Here is an 18,671-nt window from a genome sequence, read left to right on the forward strand (position 1 = left end):
GGACAGTGGGCACTCGCCTTGGGGGTCCACGGGCTAGATTGGAATGCATTGCGGGCCGGGGTTTGGAAACCCCTGGGTAACATATCGGCTAGCTTGCCAAATGTATGATAATTGATCCTAATTGTTTTATCAAAGAATACTTGTACTTTTGATACCCTGCCACTGATAATTATTCATTTTGTCAGAAACTTTCCAGATTGTATACTAAAAGAGCCTACAAATGCTACTTATCCATACATAATTTTGATTAATAGTCTGACAACTGTTTTCAATGACCTACAGTCCTACAATTTAAAATTGACACAACACAACATTGTATTACTGTTGCAACCTTAAATTGTTCAGATACGACTAGTTGGCAATAAAATTGCCACTTAAACAAGGCTTTAAAAGAAATATTCAATGCTATTTTTAAAACTTGCAAAACAACAGGTAATCAGTAACATAATTAACTTGAGTCTCATTATCAAGAGAGGTATTAAAACTGCAAATAAGGTAATGTATTCCAAGTGTTTACAAAGGTACTAAACTAACTAGGTTACAAATGTTACAATATATTGCTACAAATTCTACAAAACGTGACGTCGTTCATCGCCATCTACTTCAGCTGGCAAGTCTGCAGCTACAATTTTGCACTACTTTCTGTATCTTATTGGTACTATTACTAACCAAAGAGTTATTTTAGCAACCAATGAATGGTCTAAAGTAGTCTAAACTGTGTAGTAAGTGTGTTGGAGGCGAAGTTATTTTCACCACACGTCACACAAATACATCACATCTTATTAGATTATAGATGCTAGGAACATTTTCCGATCTAGGTAGGCCTTGACATTGAACGTTTATGTGTACAGTCAGCAGCAAAAGTTGCTAAGCGGGCCAGGTGTTCAAAATGATCTTGATGCGACTTTATTGTTAAGAGAATAAGAGCGTGTCTAGGTAATTTTGAACACCTCGCCCGCTTAGTAACTTCTGCTGCTGAGTGTACACCCTATCTTATATATTACGTCACATCGACTGGAATACTACTCTGAGGGGCTACCGCGAAAACCGAAATCGCAAATTGCGGGGATCTTTCTCTTTTACTCCAATGAAGATGTAATTAGAGTGACAGAGAAAAATGCCCGCAATTTGCGAACTTCGATTTTCGCGGTTATAGCCCTGAACATTAGCCACAAGCCTCCTCCACACTCGTGCGCGAATCGCGGCGCAAAGCCGCGAACGCGAGTGTGGAGTCCTGAACGCAGACCTGCGAAATCGACTCCACAAGTCCACACTCGCGATCGCGGCTTCGCCCGCGATTCACGCGCATAGTCTGGAGGGGGCTACAGACCGAGCAGCTTCGCGCGGCAATTTCCTCGCCTATTGAATTATGCTCTGCTATAGAACCTTCATATTCTTTTGTAGGTTCTTAAATAATTATTTGGCTTGGCAACCTAGGTATACCAAAAATAGGTGTAGTCACTAGTTATTACCACTGAGATCCAGAGGGGGGATGGAGCTTTATTCAGATTAATCTGGTTTCCTTCAGGACGTTTTCATTCACTGAAAAGTGACTGTCAAATAATTTTCATACCATCTGACAAGGTAATTGGTATGAGCCCCAGAATTGTGCTTCACCAAAGAGTAGGCTAGTATCATCATCTTCCTCGCTTTGTCCCGGAATTTTGCCACGGCTCATGGGAGCCTGGGGTCCGCTTGGCAACTAATCCCAAGAATTGGCGTAGGCACTAGTTTTTACGAAAGCGACTGCCATCTGACCTTCCAACCCAGAGGGTAAACTAGGCGTTATTGGGATTAGTCCGGTTTCCTCACGATGTTTTCCTTCACCGAAAAGCGACTGGTAAATATCAAATGATATTTCGTACATAAGTTCCGAAAAACTCATTGGTACGAGCCGGGGTTCGAACCCACGACCTCCAGATTGAAAGTCGCACGCTCTTAGCGCTAGGCCACCAGCGCTCCTGCAGAGTAGGCTAGTATAAATTATAATAAACCAGACACGAGATCTACCTATTCAGTAAACGGTGAAAATAAACCATGTGAATATTACATTGTAATACTTTATCATACCTTTTGACGTGTCATTTATTTTGTCATATATCCAAAAATGTCACGCACACAACAACCTCAGTGGTACTATAGTTCGTTTTATTAGCATTAGAAAGAACTTGAAAGAAGGTGAGCGATCTTGACATGTCTTTTAATTGAAAAACGCTTTTTAAAAATCAGTAACTATCAATGACCTTTTATTTATGGTAACTATTACCAACTATTACTTATGAAAGCAGAAGAATATAAATGATCGTATTAGATTCATAATTTTATTGTTACATATTTGCCGAACTTATTTTTAAAATATGTTTATAAATTAAAAGACGCATCAAGATTGTTTACCTTATTTCTAATGCTAAAAAAAACGAACTATAGCTAATAAATAATAATCATACTTGAAAGCGTAGAAGTTCCATTAACAGCAGCACTCTAAGCTGTCACTAGTATTCTCAATCAAAGGATTAAATGTGGCTTTCCATCAGAGAAGGGTCCTTTCCTTAAGCTTCATTGTGCATAAGGCCCTTTTCATCAAAAAAGGGCCTTATGCACATGAAAAGATTTTTCTGATGGAAAGGTCCTCATGCACATGAAGCATAAGGACCCATCTCCGTGGAAAGCCACAAATGTCAATAAGTTGATTAAATTATATAGTAGTGAGTAGTGGGACTACTTAAATAAAATAATATGATTTGTTCCTTGAGTTGTAAGCATTTACAAAAGTAATTCACATTACATAATTATTGGCATGACAACCAAGTCCGTACCTTCTTGAACGTGTGATTACCGTGATTACCATAAGATCTCTGTCATGAGTTTCTCACACCACCAATACCACCATGCCAAGAAAATGGTAAAATTTGGTCTCATCTTCATCAAATATTAACATCACATCTAGGAAACGGGAAATTGCATGGTTGAAAGTTTATAACACAAATAAAACAAATATGAAATGTTAAAGTATGTATTACGAGCTGTTGAGATGTTCATCTTTGACGGTTTCATATTATGTAGAGTAACATAGTGTAAACATTGGTTATATGGAACTTAACCTAGAAGCGGCGCAAGACCTGAAACAAGATAAGGAAAGTTATGTTACACTCACAATACTACTTCTATAATCAAATGCAAAACACTGCTATGCCCTTTGTTTGTTTTTTTTCTCGATTTTTAATTATTATAAGAGTTTTACGCTTTTAACTATTATGATAATTGAAGAATATATGGAGCAGAGGCTGTCCACTATATCCTCTTCTGAGTAGCGTTTATAAGCAACACTGGTGTAATTAGGGTTACCTTTTTCCTGACATGTCTGAATGCGGCCGGAATACGAAAATGTCAGGAATTATTGTAACTAAACAGACCTTTTTGTTATGTACCTAAAAAGGTATTTAATATATAAATCTTACATATAAATCCACAATAAATAAATTTTAAGCAATGTATCAAGCATACATAGATATCGCTTAAGACTAAAAGTGAAGTCTCAGTTCGATAAAAGTGAAACATAGAACCCTGTTATAGTGGGCCAGTGAAGTGTTTACTACAAAATTGGTAATGAAATAACATCAAAAATGTTGCTACTCTGATAGCCCTATAGATCAAAATATGAACGATATTCCAAATGCCAATGTTAAGCAGGTCAATTAGCAAAAACCAACATCGATTAATATTCTTCCACGGAACCGAATAACCTCAAAAATCAATATCAAATTTGGAACATCATCACGTCCGGAAACATTCAAATACGTTTTAAATCACAAAATAAGGTTGTTACCGTTTATCTCAGCCTCCTGGCTTCACGCTCAGACTCGAGCAGCGTGAGGATGTCGCCATCGCGGACCGGGCCCTTCACGTTCCGGATGATCTGACGGCTGGTCTCTCCGATGAACTCGACCTTGACTTGGGTACACTGTCCCTGGGACCCGGTGCGACCCAGCACCTTGACGACGCGGGCGAGAACGTTGGGCTTGTCCATTTTACTTGGATTATCGAGCAAAACTCGGGAAATTACACGTGCGCGCTCGGTGGCGTGTACGAAAAAGAATTTGACAGCCGAATTGTTGCCATATGTAATTTTTTTTGATGATTACCGATTCAATGTTGCTAGTGCATAAACATATATCGATATTGATGTATTCGATATAATCGATTCTTTATCACTCTTGTGCTTAGAGGATAGATATAACCAAACGGAGTAGCCATTAATAGGCGTTACCCTCTGTCGAAAATAGGCGGCCAATGGTCATACACAATGTATGGACTGACGTTTATCTGACATGGCTATTTTTACGTTACGTCAAGTAGTAAGGAGGGATTTGCATGATTTGTCGTTTTGTAACACATTTAAGAAGGCCCGTTCTATGAATTTGCAATGGACCTCATGGCTGACCTTCGTGGCTGATATGTTCGAAACAGAAGTCGGTAGAAATAGGGATTTATAATTAAGTATAAATTAAAATCATAATAAAAAAAATAACATTTTATTAAATAATGTCTTCTTCGTCTTCATAATCGCGCGTTGTTACAAACCTCACACATTATTTGTTCCATAATTTACTCACAACACACTTAACTAAAACCACACAGTCTGTATCGACTCGAGCGAGAAACACCTGCCGATTATCGATTAAAATAGGGTTGCCAGCTGTGATTATTGTGCTTTTTTAAATTGGGCGTGTAAAAAAACGCTCATAAAAGTGTCTCAAAAGGTTGTAAAGGCACTTGTGGCCTTTAAAGGCGCCCCTAGGGCAGGATGCTTCTCGCTCCAGTTGGATTTCCGCACAACACTTGGTTTAGTCGTCACCGGCTGATCTCTTCGCTTTCCTCAGACGTGGGGACTGTTTGGGCGTCTTGGGGGATTTTTCTGTAACAAGCATTGACATTATTAGTTCTCGCATTGAAGATAAAAGCAGATTGAATATCGACATCTCCAGAACATCTCCGATATTCCAGGAGTATCATTAACTTCCCTGACTTTCCAAAAACTAGAACATCCTAAATGGATATGCTCGGTCCTAAGAGTGTGGGTCCGAAAGCACCATATACAGCTTGGCAAAAAAAGAGTAGAAATTAAAAAGTTTTCTTAAATTGGTTTGAAAGGGACGACACTACAGTGTTGCCACTTTTTAATTTCTACGCTTTTTTGCCAAGCTGTATGTTATGTAACTTTAATACGAGTACATACGAGGCACCACTTAGAGTGTGTTCAGGAACAAAAGAGTCGTGAAATATATTGGACCCCATACATTCTACGACTCTTCTCTTTCCGCACAGACTCTACACTCCTGAACAATGGACTAATACATTTAAAACCTTATCTAAGTTCAAAAATTGACAGTCTAAAGTCTAATCAATTCAATGCGTAGAATAATGACTTTTTAATTTTATAAGAGTTAAACTTATTCTGTAGGTTTAGCACGAGAACGCCGCGACAGTATCTCGCGTGCGACCGGTCCCTTTCCGCTCAATACTCCTCTTGAACTATAAGCCTCCAACGTTTCAAAGTTGTCGAGACACAGGAACATGTACTCACTGAGCTGGTTGACGACTTCCTTGGGCAGCCAGTCGTAGTCGACGTCGTTGTTGGTGCCGGTCTCGTGCACTCGCGAGGCGGCGGCGCGCGCCGGGCCGCGGCGGCGCGCGAGCGAGGCCAGCGCCTGCTGCCCGAGCACCAGCGCCAGCACCAGCGCCGCGCCCAGGAACACGTACAGGAAGAACGTCTCCCCGTCCAGCCCCTCCGACACCTCCACGATGTTCACGGTCTGGTTGTATACGGCCTCCTGTAGTACACGAACATTATGAAAATCATATCTATCGAGCAAATTAAACAGATTACACTGGTGGCTCTGCGAGCTGTAGACCTCGCGAGCAGAGCTTAAAACTGAGTAAATGTATGGCGCCGTTGTTTAGAAGAATTTAGAGAATCTAATTTGACAATTAAAACCTTATCTATCGAACCTGCTTACAATACGCTTAGCCCGCGCTTGATAAATAAAAAATACTAAGTTTTTAATTTTTTTTAATAAAAAAATAAAATAAAAAACAACAATTGATATGAAATTTTAGTGTAAAAAAATACAAAAAGTTATATCCCAGCATATAATTACTGGGGATCGAACCCAGACCTTCCGTGCAAACAAAAAAACGTTTGCAATATACAACATGATAGTTCTACATGAGGTGACGAAATTTAGCTACTCATTCTCAAGTAAAAACTAAATATCTTAATACCTCCAAAACCAGCTAAATAAAATTTCTGAATTTTTGGCCATTTAATCTGTAAACATGTCTTAAAAACAATACACTCTTATGATACCGATACGACTATTTGTTTAAGCGTGAGCTCACAACTTTTCCATTTTGAAAAATTTTCGAAAACCGGCTCGACAATTTTTTTTTATCGAATCATACAATTGGGTTACAAAATTTCACGAGAATCGGTTAAGAATTGCGACCTGTAGAGGAGAACATCCGGACATACAAAACTAAATACTTATCTTAATAACAACGATGGAACCACACTTGAAAACCCTCAGGACATAGCACAAGCATTTAATAAACATTACACATCACAAAATATATTAAATACGTTTGATCCTAAAGAATATAAACATAAATTTAATTGTATCCTAAACAGTATTTTTTTAGCTCCGGTTAATCGTAATGAAATAATAAAGATAGTGTCTTCTTTAAAAAATAAAAAATCCTCGGGTCACGATAACATACCAATTCAAGTAGTCAAATCATGTGTGGACTGTATTGCAGATCCTCTTATGCACATTATAAATCTAACACTTGAAACTGGAATATTCCCCGATGACCTTAAGAAAGCAATAATAAAACCACTTTTCAAAAAAGGAAATATATCCGATATGAGCAACTATAGACCCATAGCCCTATTACCTAGCTTTTCAAAAATTTTTGAAAAGGTGATACACAGTAGATTAACTAAATTTCTAAATCAAAATAAAATCCTGAACTCATGCCAATTTGGCTTTCAAAAGGGGAAATCTACTACAACAGCCGTATTCGAAACATTAAAGCTTGTTTGGGACAGTGTAAACAGGAAAAACCTTTGTGCCTCCCTCTTGATCGATATGTCAAAAGCTTTTGACTGCGTAAGCTTTGACATTATTCTAAAACAGCTTGAACATATTGGAATAAGAGGAAATGCTCTTCAACTATTTTACACTTATTTATACAATAGGGAGCAAGCTGTAGAAATTGTTAGTTATAATGCTCAGACAAAAACAGTTGAACGGGTACAGTCATCATTTGAAAAAGTTCAATTTGGAGTTCCCCAAGGTAGTATACTCGGGCCACTTCTATTCCTAATCTACCTAAATGAACTTCCAAATATAGTTGATGTACCGTGTACTTTATATGCAGATGATGTTACTCTATTGTTCTCAAATGAAAGTACGTATGAAAGCATGCAAGACCATATAAACAGTGTACTAACAAGAGTTATAAATTGGCTAAACAGTCTTAACCTCCAGGTCAACTTAGATAAAACTAAAATTATACAATTTAGAAATTATAAAACTGTGCCTGAATCTGTTGTTGTGTCAAATGCGAATACGTCAATAGAGGACGTAAGCCATGTTAGTTTTCTCGGCGTGGAAATAGATACGCATTTAAATTGGAAGGCACACATAAACAAGATAAATAAAAAGATTTCTAGTAGATGTTATGCTTTATCCATTTTGTCAGAAACTTGCTCCGAAAAAATAGTTATCAATGCTTATTATGGAACAGTCTACCCACTACTTACGTACGGAGTAATTTTTTGGGGCAATTCTGTTGAGGTTGATAAAACATTCATATTGCAGAAAAGATGCTTAAAAACTGTTTTTAGAATGTACACAGATGAATCGCTACGTGACGTATTTAGGGAAAAGCGCTTTTTGACTCTTACCGGCATTTTTATATTAGAATTAAGTCTATTTGTAAAAAATCACCCTCAATATTTCACAAAGCGTTCATGCAAAGAAAATGTCAGATCGCAATATAAATATAATATGGTACTTCCAAGAGTTAGCACCTTAATATATAAAAAAAGCACATTCATATCTGCCATTAATATCTACAATCATCTGCCTAACGAAATAAAATGCCTAGAAGGAAATACTTTTAAAAGAGTCTTAAAAAACTTTCTAATAGACAAAGTCTTCTATAACTTAAAAGAATTTTATAACACAATTAACCTAAATGTATACTAAAATTAAGTTAAGGTTTAAATATAAAAATTTAGTTTAAGATAAAATATAAAAACTTAGTTTAAGATAAAATAAATTGTATGCCCGAAAAGGGTAAAACTGTTGATACTCATCAAAAAATGTACTTAGTTATAGTTCTTGTACCTACACAGTTTACACAATAAATATTTCTGATTTCTGATTTCTGAATACCTCCAAAACCAGCGAAATAAATTTTCTGAATTTTTTGACATTTAATCTGAAAACATGGCTCAAAAAGAATACACTCTTATGATACCGATACGACTATTTGTATAAGCGCGAGCTATCACAACTTTTCCATTTTCAAAAATTTTCAAAAACCGGTTCGACAAAAAAATTTTATCGGTTCATAGAATTCGGTTACAAAATTTCACGAGAATCGGTTAAGAATTGCGACCTGTAGAGGAGAACATCCGGACATACAAAAGCAAAACGCCCGAGTAATAAAAACTTTTTACAAAAAAAAGCAAACCGACTTCAAAAAGGATGAAATAAAATTTTATCCTTTTTGAAGTCTATGCGTTACCAACTGATATGTTTGAAGTCGGTGCCAAGCCAAATTTTGAAGCATACCATGATTTTGGTGCGATTCGATAAGGATGTACCTACGTTGGATTGCCTTACACGACGACAATGAACGTACTTTCTGTAGGTACAGTCGACGTTAAAAATATGTTTACACTTTTCGCCTTATTACAAAGGAGTAAGGTGCAAAAGTGTAAATATATCTTTGACGTCGATTGTATCTAAAGCCCCCTCCAGACTATGCGCGTGAATCGCGGGCGAAGCCGCGAACGCGAGTGTGGAGTCGATTTCGCAGGTCTGCGTTCAGGACTCCACACTCGCGTTCGCGGCTTTGCGCCGCGATTCGCGCACGAGTGTGGAGGAGGCTTAAGAACACACCTCAGAACACACGATCAAACCTTCTTGGCGCAGTCTGTACCATGTTTGTCGGCACATTAGTGGAAATCCAATGCATTTTTTTCGTCGTATTTTTTAAAGAGCATTTCTTACTAATGCTTGAACAGTCTATAGCACGCAAGTGTGAGATTGGGACTGAGTAATTTCCCGTCCCTTATCCAGAGGACTACATTACAAAATATAAAAAAAATTAAGAAATTTATCTTCTTGCCAAATTTCACCTAAAGCGGTTCAGTTGTTTAGCCTTGAAAAGGCGACAAAGAGGCAGACAAAATTACTTACACATTTGTAATAGTTATTAGTGCAGTTCTAATGGGATTTATAGCCATAAAGCTGATTATTTTGACTGGTATTGTTACTACTTGGCTTGGCACCGACTTCAAACATATCAGTTGGTAACGCATAGACTTCAAAAAGGATAAAATTTTATTTCATCATTTTTGAAGTCGGTTTGCTTTTTTTTGTAAAAAGTTTTTATTTTTCCATTTTTAGTTTTAACGTATTGTTAAGAGCGCGACGCATGAATGAAAAACAAGATCATGTTTAACACTAAATTCGTGTACCTATTACTTTAATAAATATGTATGTAATCAGGAATTTTCTCGAGTCCGTCTGGGAAATTATAATTCCTGTCACTACTATACTAAATCCATCCTCCGCCCCGCCACTGGCCCAATCCCTCAACGCCCCGATCACTCAACCTCACAGCGCATCAACCCCTGATCCAGGAACCCCTCGACCCAGAACCAGGAATTTTCTCGAGTCCGTCTGGGAAATTATAATTCCTGTCAACTAAATCCATCCGCCCGCCCCGCCACTGACCCAATCCCTCAGCCCCCCGATCACTCAACCTCACAGCACATCAACCCCTCATCCAGGAACCCCTCGATCCTGAACCAGCAACCCTTCAACCGCCATTCCCCGACCCGTTAATCTCTGACCCCTTAACTCCTAACCCTAACCCCCGATCAGTAATAGCCTTACCAGCTTACCACGAGTTTGACATTGATATATTCGCTAGCATGTGTGTAACTTACTTCCTATGCATCTCGCTCGTACTAACCTTAGTGTGAGCGAGATGCATAAAAAGTTACATTTAGATGCATAAGACGTTAGCGAATATGTCAATGTCAAACTCGTGGTAAGGCTACAGTTGCAGTACATCAAATTGGTGGTTTTCGGAAGCAAATGCTCGAGTTACTTTAGAAAACCCCGAAATCACTTAACACGTGCCTTTAAAAATTGAGGAGTTCCCTCAATTCCTTATGGATTCCATCATCAGACCAGAACCAAAAATAATACGGAAACACCGTGGAGGTAACTTCTTCCAAACAAAAAAAGAATTACTCAAATCGGATCACAGGTGCCGGAGTAATCGGTGAACATACTTACATTTAAATAAATCATCATCATTATCATCAAAATAATCATCATCATCAGGTCTACTTCATCAAATTAGTGGTTTTCGGGAGAAAGTGCTCGAGTTGCTTAAGAAAACGCCCAAAACACCATGCATGTGCCTTTAAAAATTGAGGAGTTCCCTCAATTCCTCATGGATCCCATCTAGGGCATGCTCCCGGGAATTCCCGGTTCTCAAATTCCCGGGAATTCCCGGGAATTTCATTGTGACGAAAGAACCGGTACTGAAGACCCGGTACCGGTACTTCCCGGTTCTCATCAATATGCGTATTTATTCCCATTTTAATACTAGTACTTTAGCTCGGGACATTAAATCACATTTAATAATGTTGCTATGAAACGGGGAACCCAAATAACCCGACAAATTAACCTGGTAAAGTAGGTATTCCAATCGATATTACGTTTTGGCTCGAGTAAGTAGGATATTAGGTATATTCGAATATTCATCTTTCTTTCTAGGAAGTTGGTTTTATATGAAAAAAATCCGTGGTCGGGTCATAGTGCTGAGTGCATCGACTACGGGGCCTCCCGTGTAACTCGTAATGCCATGCCCATCAGGCGGAGGTAAACCAGCGATTCGCAGGGCTGGTGGCTCTAGCCTATAGCCAAGGTTTTGCGATGAAAGCGCGTGCAATAATATTGACTTGTAGTGATTAGGTATTGGGAATTTCCAAAGGGGCGTAGCGGAAGATTTACAAAAATGTGAGCGAGCATAGGCAAAGTCTCAAACTGTAGAGGGCCGTGTGCAGGTTGGTTTCGTAAAATAGGTTGGAGTTGGAACGCTAGATTTTTTGATAAAATAAGTCATTTATCAATACGTATGTAATAATTTATATGAAAATAAGTCATTCATAAAGATTGTACACTAACACAAACAATTTCTTAAGTATAATCTTAATATGCATTGAGAACCGGGAATAACCGGGAATCCCGGTTCCAGCCATGCCCAGAACCGGGAAATGAAATTCTTGGTACCGGAACCGGTACTGCATGCCCTAATCCCATTATCAGAACAGAACCAAATTAAAATGGGACCAACTCGGAGGTAGCTCCTTTCAAACAAAAAAAGAATTACTCAAATCGGACTACGGATGTCGGAGTAATCGCTGAACGTACATAGAAAAAAAAAAAAATAGCCACAACCGAATACAGAACCTCCTCCTTCTATGAAATTGAAGTCGGTTAAACGTAGACCTTCGCTTCGCTTCAGTCAAATACAATTTGGCTCATTCGATTAGGAATAGGACATGAAGTACTTAATCCGGTAACCATATACTTACCTAAGCGGTGAAATGGAGGATAAAATAAGTAACTGAGGGGTGCTGGACAGAAATAGATATACACTTGACAAATGCTGTGGGGCCATTTGAACAGGCCGACCTCATAGGAGAAGTGCATGCAATAGGGTATTTTCCTACTCGTCAAATCAGTTACGTACATCGTGACGTCACGGTCAACTCACCTACTTTTTATATTTCTAGCCGATTTATTAAATAAAACTTGTGTTTAAAAATAACTCCTATCTGTGTTTTTCTAATAATTATCTGGTGCTTTATTTCATGCATGGTGTAAAATAGTTTATTTTAAATACAGTATAATACCCTATTGGGGTGATGTCCCGAATTCCACACACCTTAAGGCTCAAATAACAATTCTAAGCTCCGTAAAATACAAAGTTCTAAATAAAACCGGACATGTGCAAGTCGTACTCGCCCACCGAGAGTTCCGTACTTTTTAGTATTTGTTGTTATAGCGGCAATCTGCGAAAATTTCAACTGTATTTAAACAGCAACAGCCTGGGGACAGACAGACAGACAGACGAACAGTGGAATCTTAGTAATAGGGTCCTGTTTTTACCCTTTCAGTACGGAACCCTAAAAAAGCAACTTGTTATTAATGTTGTAATAAAATACCTGATAGTAGTTCCCGCTGGCGTCCCTGTAATTCAACTGCACATTGAGTCCGAATGGCCGACCGGCGAAAGCTTCATTGGGGATGAAGGAGTACGCGAACGTTGCTTCTTGCTGGGGCTTCACCTGGATGACAATACAAAATGTTAACAACAAAAAAACATACATATTGCGTTTTTAAATTAATTCTCTCAACTCGAATTTGAAGCTGTTTAGTACAAGATAATCTAAGCAATGCATTTATCTTAAGGCGCCGCGCCGTGAGTTCAGCTCGCAGCTCGTTTAGCAGTGAGCAAGCAGATAGCTGTGCGTGCCCTGGATCGCAGCGATATCAGTTATCAAATTGTTACATATTTTTTAACAAAAAAAATATAAATCGATCGTTTGACCAAAAATAGAATTGCGCATTTTTAGGAGTTTTCATATTTTTAGTTTGTGTGCAAAAATTGTTACACATTTTTAGTGCATTTTTTGGCAATCATATTATGATCTAAAATAGTGCTACGATTTTTCAAAACCAACTGGCTGAACCCACGGCACCTTAACTGATACAGTCAGCAACAGAAAAAAACCGACCAAGTGCGAGTCGGACTCGCGCACGAAGGGTTCCCTACCATTGCGCAAAAAACGGCAAAAAAATCACGTTTGTTGTATGGGAGCCCCACTTAAATATTTATTATATTCTGTTTTTAGTATTTGTTGTTATAGCGGCAACAAAAAACATCATCTGTGAAAATTTCAACTGCCTAGCTATCACTGTTTATGACAGACAGACAGACGGACAGCGGACTCTTAGTAATAGGGTCCCGTTTTTACCCTTTGGGTACGAAACCCTAAAGAGGTGCAAAAGGTAGGCAGAATATAATGACAGTTTTTGTTTTTTTATTATGATAGCTTTTCCTTGTACAAAAACATGAAAGCATTATTGTTTCTCTGCAACAATTACCTCGCGATGGTAAGGCAGAGCAGTGAAGTTCTGGATGTAGTAAGTGTAGTCCATCGGGTAACGGAAGGAAGCCTCCATGGTCTCAACCACGTAGTCTTCGGAGCCCTTGTTGATGAAGCCAACGAGGAACTCCACGGGGAAGCCTGCTTGTAGGTCTGTGGATAAATTACAAGTATTTTAACAAAATGGCGTCAAAGTTATATTAGAGTCGGACCACACTAATGTTTTAGTTTTCATGCCAAGTGCTACATCAAATATGGAGCTTATAAGTTATAGGGATATGTATGTATTCTTACTAGTGTCCGACCGAAACATGTTTTTTTGCCGAAACCGAAACCGAAACCGAATGTTCGGCTTTGGCTCTAGTTTCGGCCGAAACCGAAACCGAAACTTTTGTAGACTTGTTAAAATCGTTGAAAAAATCTCATAAAACCGCTTTTACACACATATTATGGGGCTGTCAACACCCAATGTCCTTGAAATTGATGTTACTTAAGCAGTTTTTTAAGAAAATTACTAGAGTTAGACCAAGATAATTCTGCAACGATTTTGATAAGACATGCAGTGCAAGTGTTACTTTAAACGTCAAAACTTCTATGAAATGATGACGTATAAATAACATTTGCACTAGTAGCACTGCGTATGCTATCAAAATCATTGCAGAATCTTCTTGGTCTAACTCTATTCATTCACCAGTCAAGCTAACATGTAGATACAGAGTCAACCAAAACAGCAACCTAAAACGCGAGCGCAGCGAGCGCGAAATTTTTTGTTAACAATATCGCAAGGCCGGGTACCGATCTACACCTGGGCCTAAAAGTCCGAAGTGCCCCAGTGAGGCGAACTTTCATGCGAAGTCAAAGCCGTGCTTCAGGCTTCAGGATAAGTAGTTAAGCACAGACTCCAACCAATGTCCATTGTATTAAAAAGCGAGACCGCAGGCCGAGCATGGCGCAGCGAGGCCAAAGGCTAAGCTGAAGTAGAGGACATGTGGAACACAAACCAATGGTAAATTGAGGTAAAAAGTGAGGCTAAGGTCGAGCATTCGTATGAAAAACTGTACTGGGGACACTTTTAAGGGTTTTTTCTTCGTTTTAATCAATAGTCAGCTGTTCAGCTTCGCAAAATATTAACTATTGAGAAAATCAACTTTGCGGCCCTAGTTGAGCGTAGCCTTTAGCCTCGCTTAAAATTTGCCATTAGAGGTAGATAGGAAAATGACTGAATAAGTGAGTGAATAAGAGCGAAAAAGACATCGTTCGACTCGGGCCGAGCTGATACTCGGCCAACGGCTACGTGCGACAGTGCTATCTCATTCACTCCGATACAATTAGACAGTGTGCGCGTTATAAGTATTGACAGCCTCTTAAGACTGCGTCGACCGTCCAGTGGCGCTCTCATTAGTGAAATTGTGTTTTATAATAAACCAATTAATTTCTGTACCTATACATGAATCAGTATATGTAGATATGTATTAATATTGTTGTCCTACTTATTCCCCAACTTTTGGTCTTTGTCCGAAGTACCATTTCGTAAGTTTCGGCCCGGCCGAAAGGTTCGGCCGTTTTTTGGCCCAAACCGAAACTACAGCCGAAACATGAATTTTTGGCCGAAACTGGCCGAAACCGAAACCGAAACCGAACCTTCGGTCGGACACTAATTCTTACTGCCAAGTTTGTATAGAGTTAGCGTGCTCAGAGTCTACCACCAAACGTTTTGTACAATTAATAATAGTTTGAAAAATATCACATGTTAGTTTAAAACCAAAGTCGTCGAAAAGAACACAGATTTAAATTCTTATTTTTTTTCTATTTTGTCATAAAGTCACTGTTACCATTTTACTTGGACTTAAACAATTTATTTTTACGTCAGACCAGCTAAAATGACTTGCGTTGCGCAACCTCGAGTATGAAGTATCGAGAAAGCATGCTAGCCAGCCAGAGGTATGAAAGTGTTAGTGTTTTGTGGTATTCATGAAAATAGTAAAATTCTAATTATCTAATAATCAGATTAATACCTAACGAAGCTCACCATCATTAATGCATGATTATGTAATGAAAGCAACCTAATGACACAGCATTTGCACCGCATTCATTATTCATGCAAGCAATGCAGGTCATGAAAACAATGATCAAAACACTTTGAAACGCAGTTTAACTAATACAAAAGGTTAGAGAGTTGAACTATTGCTTTTATTTGTTCAAAAGACAATTTTTTCAGGTTCTCTGTTTTTTTTATACTTAGATGTTGCTTGAGCTTGATTTATCAGAGGCTGGACCAACAATTTTACATCGTGACAAAATTTAGATTTAGGATTAATCCCAGAAAAATTCAAACGCAAAAGCAGAAGCAGTAATTGAATTTAGGTTTTTCGTTTTTTTTTTTGGTTCTTCAGTTTTATGTACAAAAATGCCTCAACAGATATGGCTCAAAACTGGCATACAGATAGCTTATACCCTGGATTAGGATAAACTCAGATAAAGGATACTTTATTTCCACCAATAATCTTCTAACAGAATGAAATGAGGGATAGGTATGTAGGTAGGTAATCTAATTCAAGAATACTAAAACAAAGAGAAAGTGCATTGTAAAATCACTTCTACTTCAGGCTTCTTAGGGGTCATCCATTAATTACGTCACACGAATTTCTAGGTTTTTTTACCCCTCCCCCCCTCCTTGTCACACTTGGTCACATTTGGCAAACCCCTCCCCCCTGGTGTGACGTCACATTTCTTCAACGAAATCGGCAAATATTTATTTAATATTTTGTCAAAATATTTTTGACAAAAGATATATTAGTAATTTTATAACCCAAAACTGATTAAGAAATAAAATTAAACGAATAAAAACGATTATCGTTTCAAAACCTTGTTATTTATATGATAATTAGCGTATAAAATAATTTAAATACATTTTCGGTTACTGATGAAGTTAAAGTGACGTCACAAAGTTTATGACTCCACCCTCCCCCTTGTCACAACATGTCACATTTTCTTGACCCCCTCCCTCCCCCTAAACGTGTGATGTAATTAATGGATGACCCCTTAGCAAAATTCTCACCAAAAGCAGAGTCTCCATTGTTGGGCACAGGTTTGGTAAACAGGATAGTAGTGTCGACGTCTTGCGAGGACTTCACCACTGAGTCGTCATCATCGCTAACATCATCTCCCACAACTTGATTGTCTTCCCCGTCCAGCTCCACCACATCATCTAGCTCGTCCTCCTCAGCACGAGCCAAGATGTTCGCTGGAATATTATTCAAAAAAGAATTAGTTAAGAGATGGAAAGTCGAAACTAGAAAGGTATATTAGAGAGGTAAATGTATTAATTAATTAAGAGTAGACTAATGAATAACTATTTTACAGTACATAAACTACAATCCGAGATACTACACACTTAACTATGGCTATTGAAGAATAACACTAAAGCTATTGAAGGATAATACTCTCAATAATAAGTATTTTTAATGTTCAGTTAATGGTGAAGACAATGGTATGAGTGTAAAGAAGGAAAATGCTGTTTATTGATCTACAATGTAACTTTAGGACAATACCCTAAGTATTTCATGATCAATATAATGCTCTAGCCTTTTTTTAATAGATCAGGAAACACATAAGATACCTCAATGGCTAAATGCAGTAACATAACAATAATTAGCCTGTCTACAATATGGTATCAAATAAACCTCTTACAGTACATACTACAGACATATATATACCTAACATTCCTACTGTTATAGGAAAAATTTCAATTTACCAGTGTATGAAGAGATCTGATAAGAAATTTCATTGATTTTCCCTTTGATAGCATAGATACTATTTTTCTAACTAAAATTACTAAATTGGTTTTTATTTGAACTGCACATAAAGTTGACCTCACAGTCCTCACATTAAATACCTTGCAGTGACCTAGAACTTCACTAAATAGGGCCAATCTGTAAGGTTACCCTACTGATCAAGTATTTAAAAGATCTGTAAATAATTCAATTAAATTAAACTTTAAATTAGTTTACTGTGGCATATACTAGAAAAACCACGATAACTGTTTGTAATATGGGAAAACTTTCACTCATAAATCGTGATATAAGTTGCCACGTCCATACGCGATTTTGGAGCTCAATAAAAAAGAAACTTACCGCTCTGGAAGCACAGGAGGGCGGCGGGAAGCACCAACAACGTTAAATACAACAGTTTCATCTTGATTTCAGAGATCTTCTATTGTTATAAATTGAGAAATATGAAAGCGACCGACACTACAGATCACAAGCCATTCACTTCTACCAGCCGAACACCGCAAGACATTAGAGGCAAAATGCCAATTTTCTTTCCAACTCGATTGACGTGGAATGTTTTGTCACTAGTGATGCGACAAAGTCTACTCAAGTTTTACGATTTTGTTTACCGGTTTTTTGCAAGAAATAAATGCATTCATTTCGGTGTTTTATCTCGTGGCTCTGTGAGCTGTATACCTCGCTATAAGCTTAGAAAATGTAAATGTGAAAAATTGTTACTTCATTGAGTCATTATCACAGTGAACTCACAATAGAGTCGGTCCATAAAAAGTCTGCAGCGGATTTGATAGCCCACGCAGTGCAAGTGTCATAATTTCATAGAAGTTTGACGTTTAAAATAACACTTGCACTGCGTGGGCTATCAAATCCGCTGCAGACTATTCTTGGTCTGACTCTAGTCTTAACTTAAGCGCTGTAGACCCTATATATTGGTGCTTAAGCCCTTTGTGCCGATTTCCGCATTTTGAAAAATTTCCCAAAACTGGGTCGATAATGTTTTTGTTAAAGTGAAAACTTCTTTAGCGGCGCTGTGCACTTTTTGAGGTGGGGAAAAAAATGATAAACTCGAGACAGCGTAAGGCGTAAGCCGTAACCCTCTCTTTTTACCGCGCGGCGAAAATGTATGCCTGAGTCTGCTGTTTCGTTTAGGTGGCGCAGGATGCTTGCGTGACGTCACGTGTGACGGACAATGTCATTGTGTTTTAATTTTTTTTATTTAAATGCCATCTAGTGAGTTTCCCTCAAACTGGTATTAATATAACTGTAGTAGTCACAGTGATGTGCTTAGGGGTTTCAAGTAAGGCGACGAAATAACGCTAGATGGCGTTAACCTCAATTATACATAATGCTGCAGACATTTTGCACTAGATGGCGCTGTTATTAATATTTTGAGT

At 38.2% G+C, this 18,671-nt stretch overlaps 2 protein-coding genes across 2 annotated transcripts; both read right to left on the reverse strand.

Annotated features, from left to right (window-relative positions):
• Window positions 1-2,999: 2,999 nt before the first annotated feature.
• LOC134795849 (small ribosomal subunit protein eS28) lies at window positions 3,000-4,103 on the reverse strand. The gene is made up of 2 exons (XM_063767781.1): window positions 3,827-4,103; window positions 3,000-3,119 (listed from the first exon to the last, which is right to left on the reverse strand). The coding sequence occupies exon 1, from the start codon at window positions 4,025-4,027 to the stop codon at window positions 3,830-3,832; it is 198 nt and encodes a 65-aa protein (XP_063623851.1). The 5' UTR covers window positions 4,028-4,103; the 3' UTR covers window positions 3,000-3,119; window positions 3,827-3,829.
• A 415-nt stretch (window positions 4,104-4,518) lies between these two features.
• On the reverse strand, window positions 4,519-17,811 carry LOC134795634 (translocon-associated protein subunit alpha). The gene is made up of 6 exons (XM_063767533.1): window positions 17,623-17,811; window positions 16,548-16,733; window positions 13,488-13,642; window positions 12,545-12,667; window positions 5,585-5,831; window positions 4,519-4,915 (listed from the first exon to the last, which is right to left on the reverse strand). The coding sequence occupies exons 1-6, from the start codon at window positions 17,681-17,683 to the stop codon at window positions 4,845-4,847; spliced, it is 843 nt and encodes a 280-aa protein (XP_063623603.1). The 5' UTR covers window positions 17,684-17,811; the 3' UTR covers window positions 4,519-4,844.
• Window positions 17,812-18,671: the final 860 nt, after the last annotated feature.

Source organism: Cydia splendana, chromosome 12, assembly GCF_910591565.1.
Source record: "Cydia splendana chromosome 12, ilCydSple1.2, whole genome shotgun sequence".
Classification (NCBI taxonomy): domain Eukaryota; kingdom Metazoa; phylum Arthropoda; class Insecta; order Lepidoptera; family Tortricidae; genus Cydia; species Cydia splendana.

Excerpts from the sequence above, each read along its gene's own strand:
- LOC134795849 (XM_063767781.1), bottom strand. The coding sequence starts at position 4,027 with ATGGACAAGCCCAACGTTCTCGCCCGCGTCGTCAAGGTGCTGGGTCGC.
- LOC134795634 (XM_063767533.1), bottom strand. The coding sequence starts at position 17,683 with ATGAAACTGTTGTATTTAACGTTGTTGGTGCTTCCCGCCGCCCTCCTG. Across the intron at positions 16,734-17,622 it reads CCTCCTGTGCTTCCAGAGCG|CGAACATCTTGGCTCGTGCT; the intron begins GTAAGTTTCTTT and ends ATAATATTCCAG. Across the intron at positions 4,916-5,584 it reads GGAAGTCGTCAACCAGCTCA|AAAAATCCCCCAAGACGCCC; the intron begins GTGAGTACATGT and ends TGCTTGTTACAG.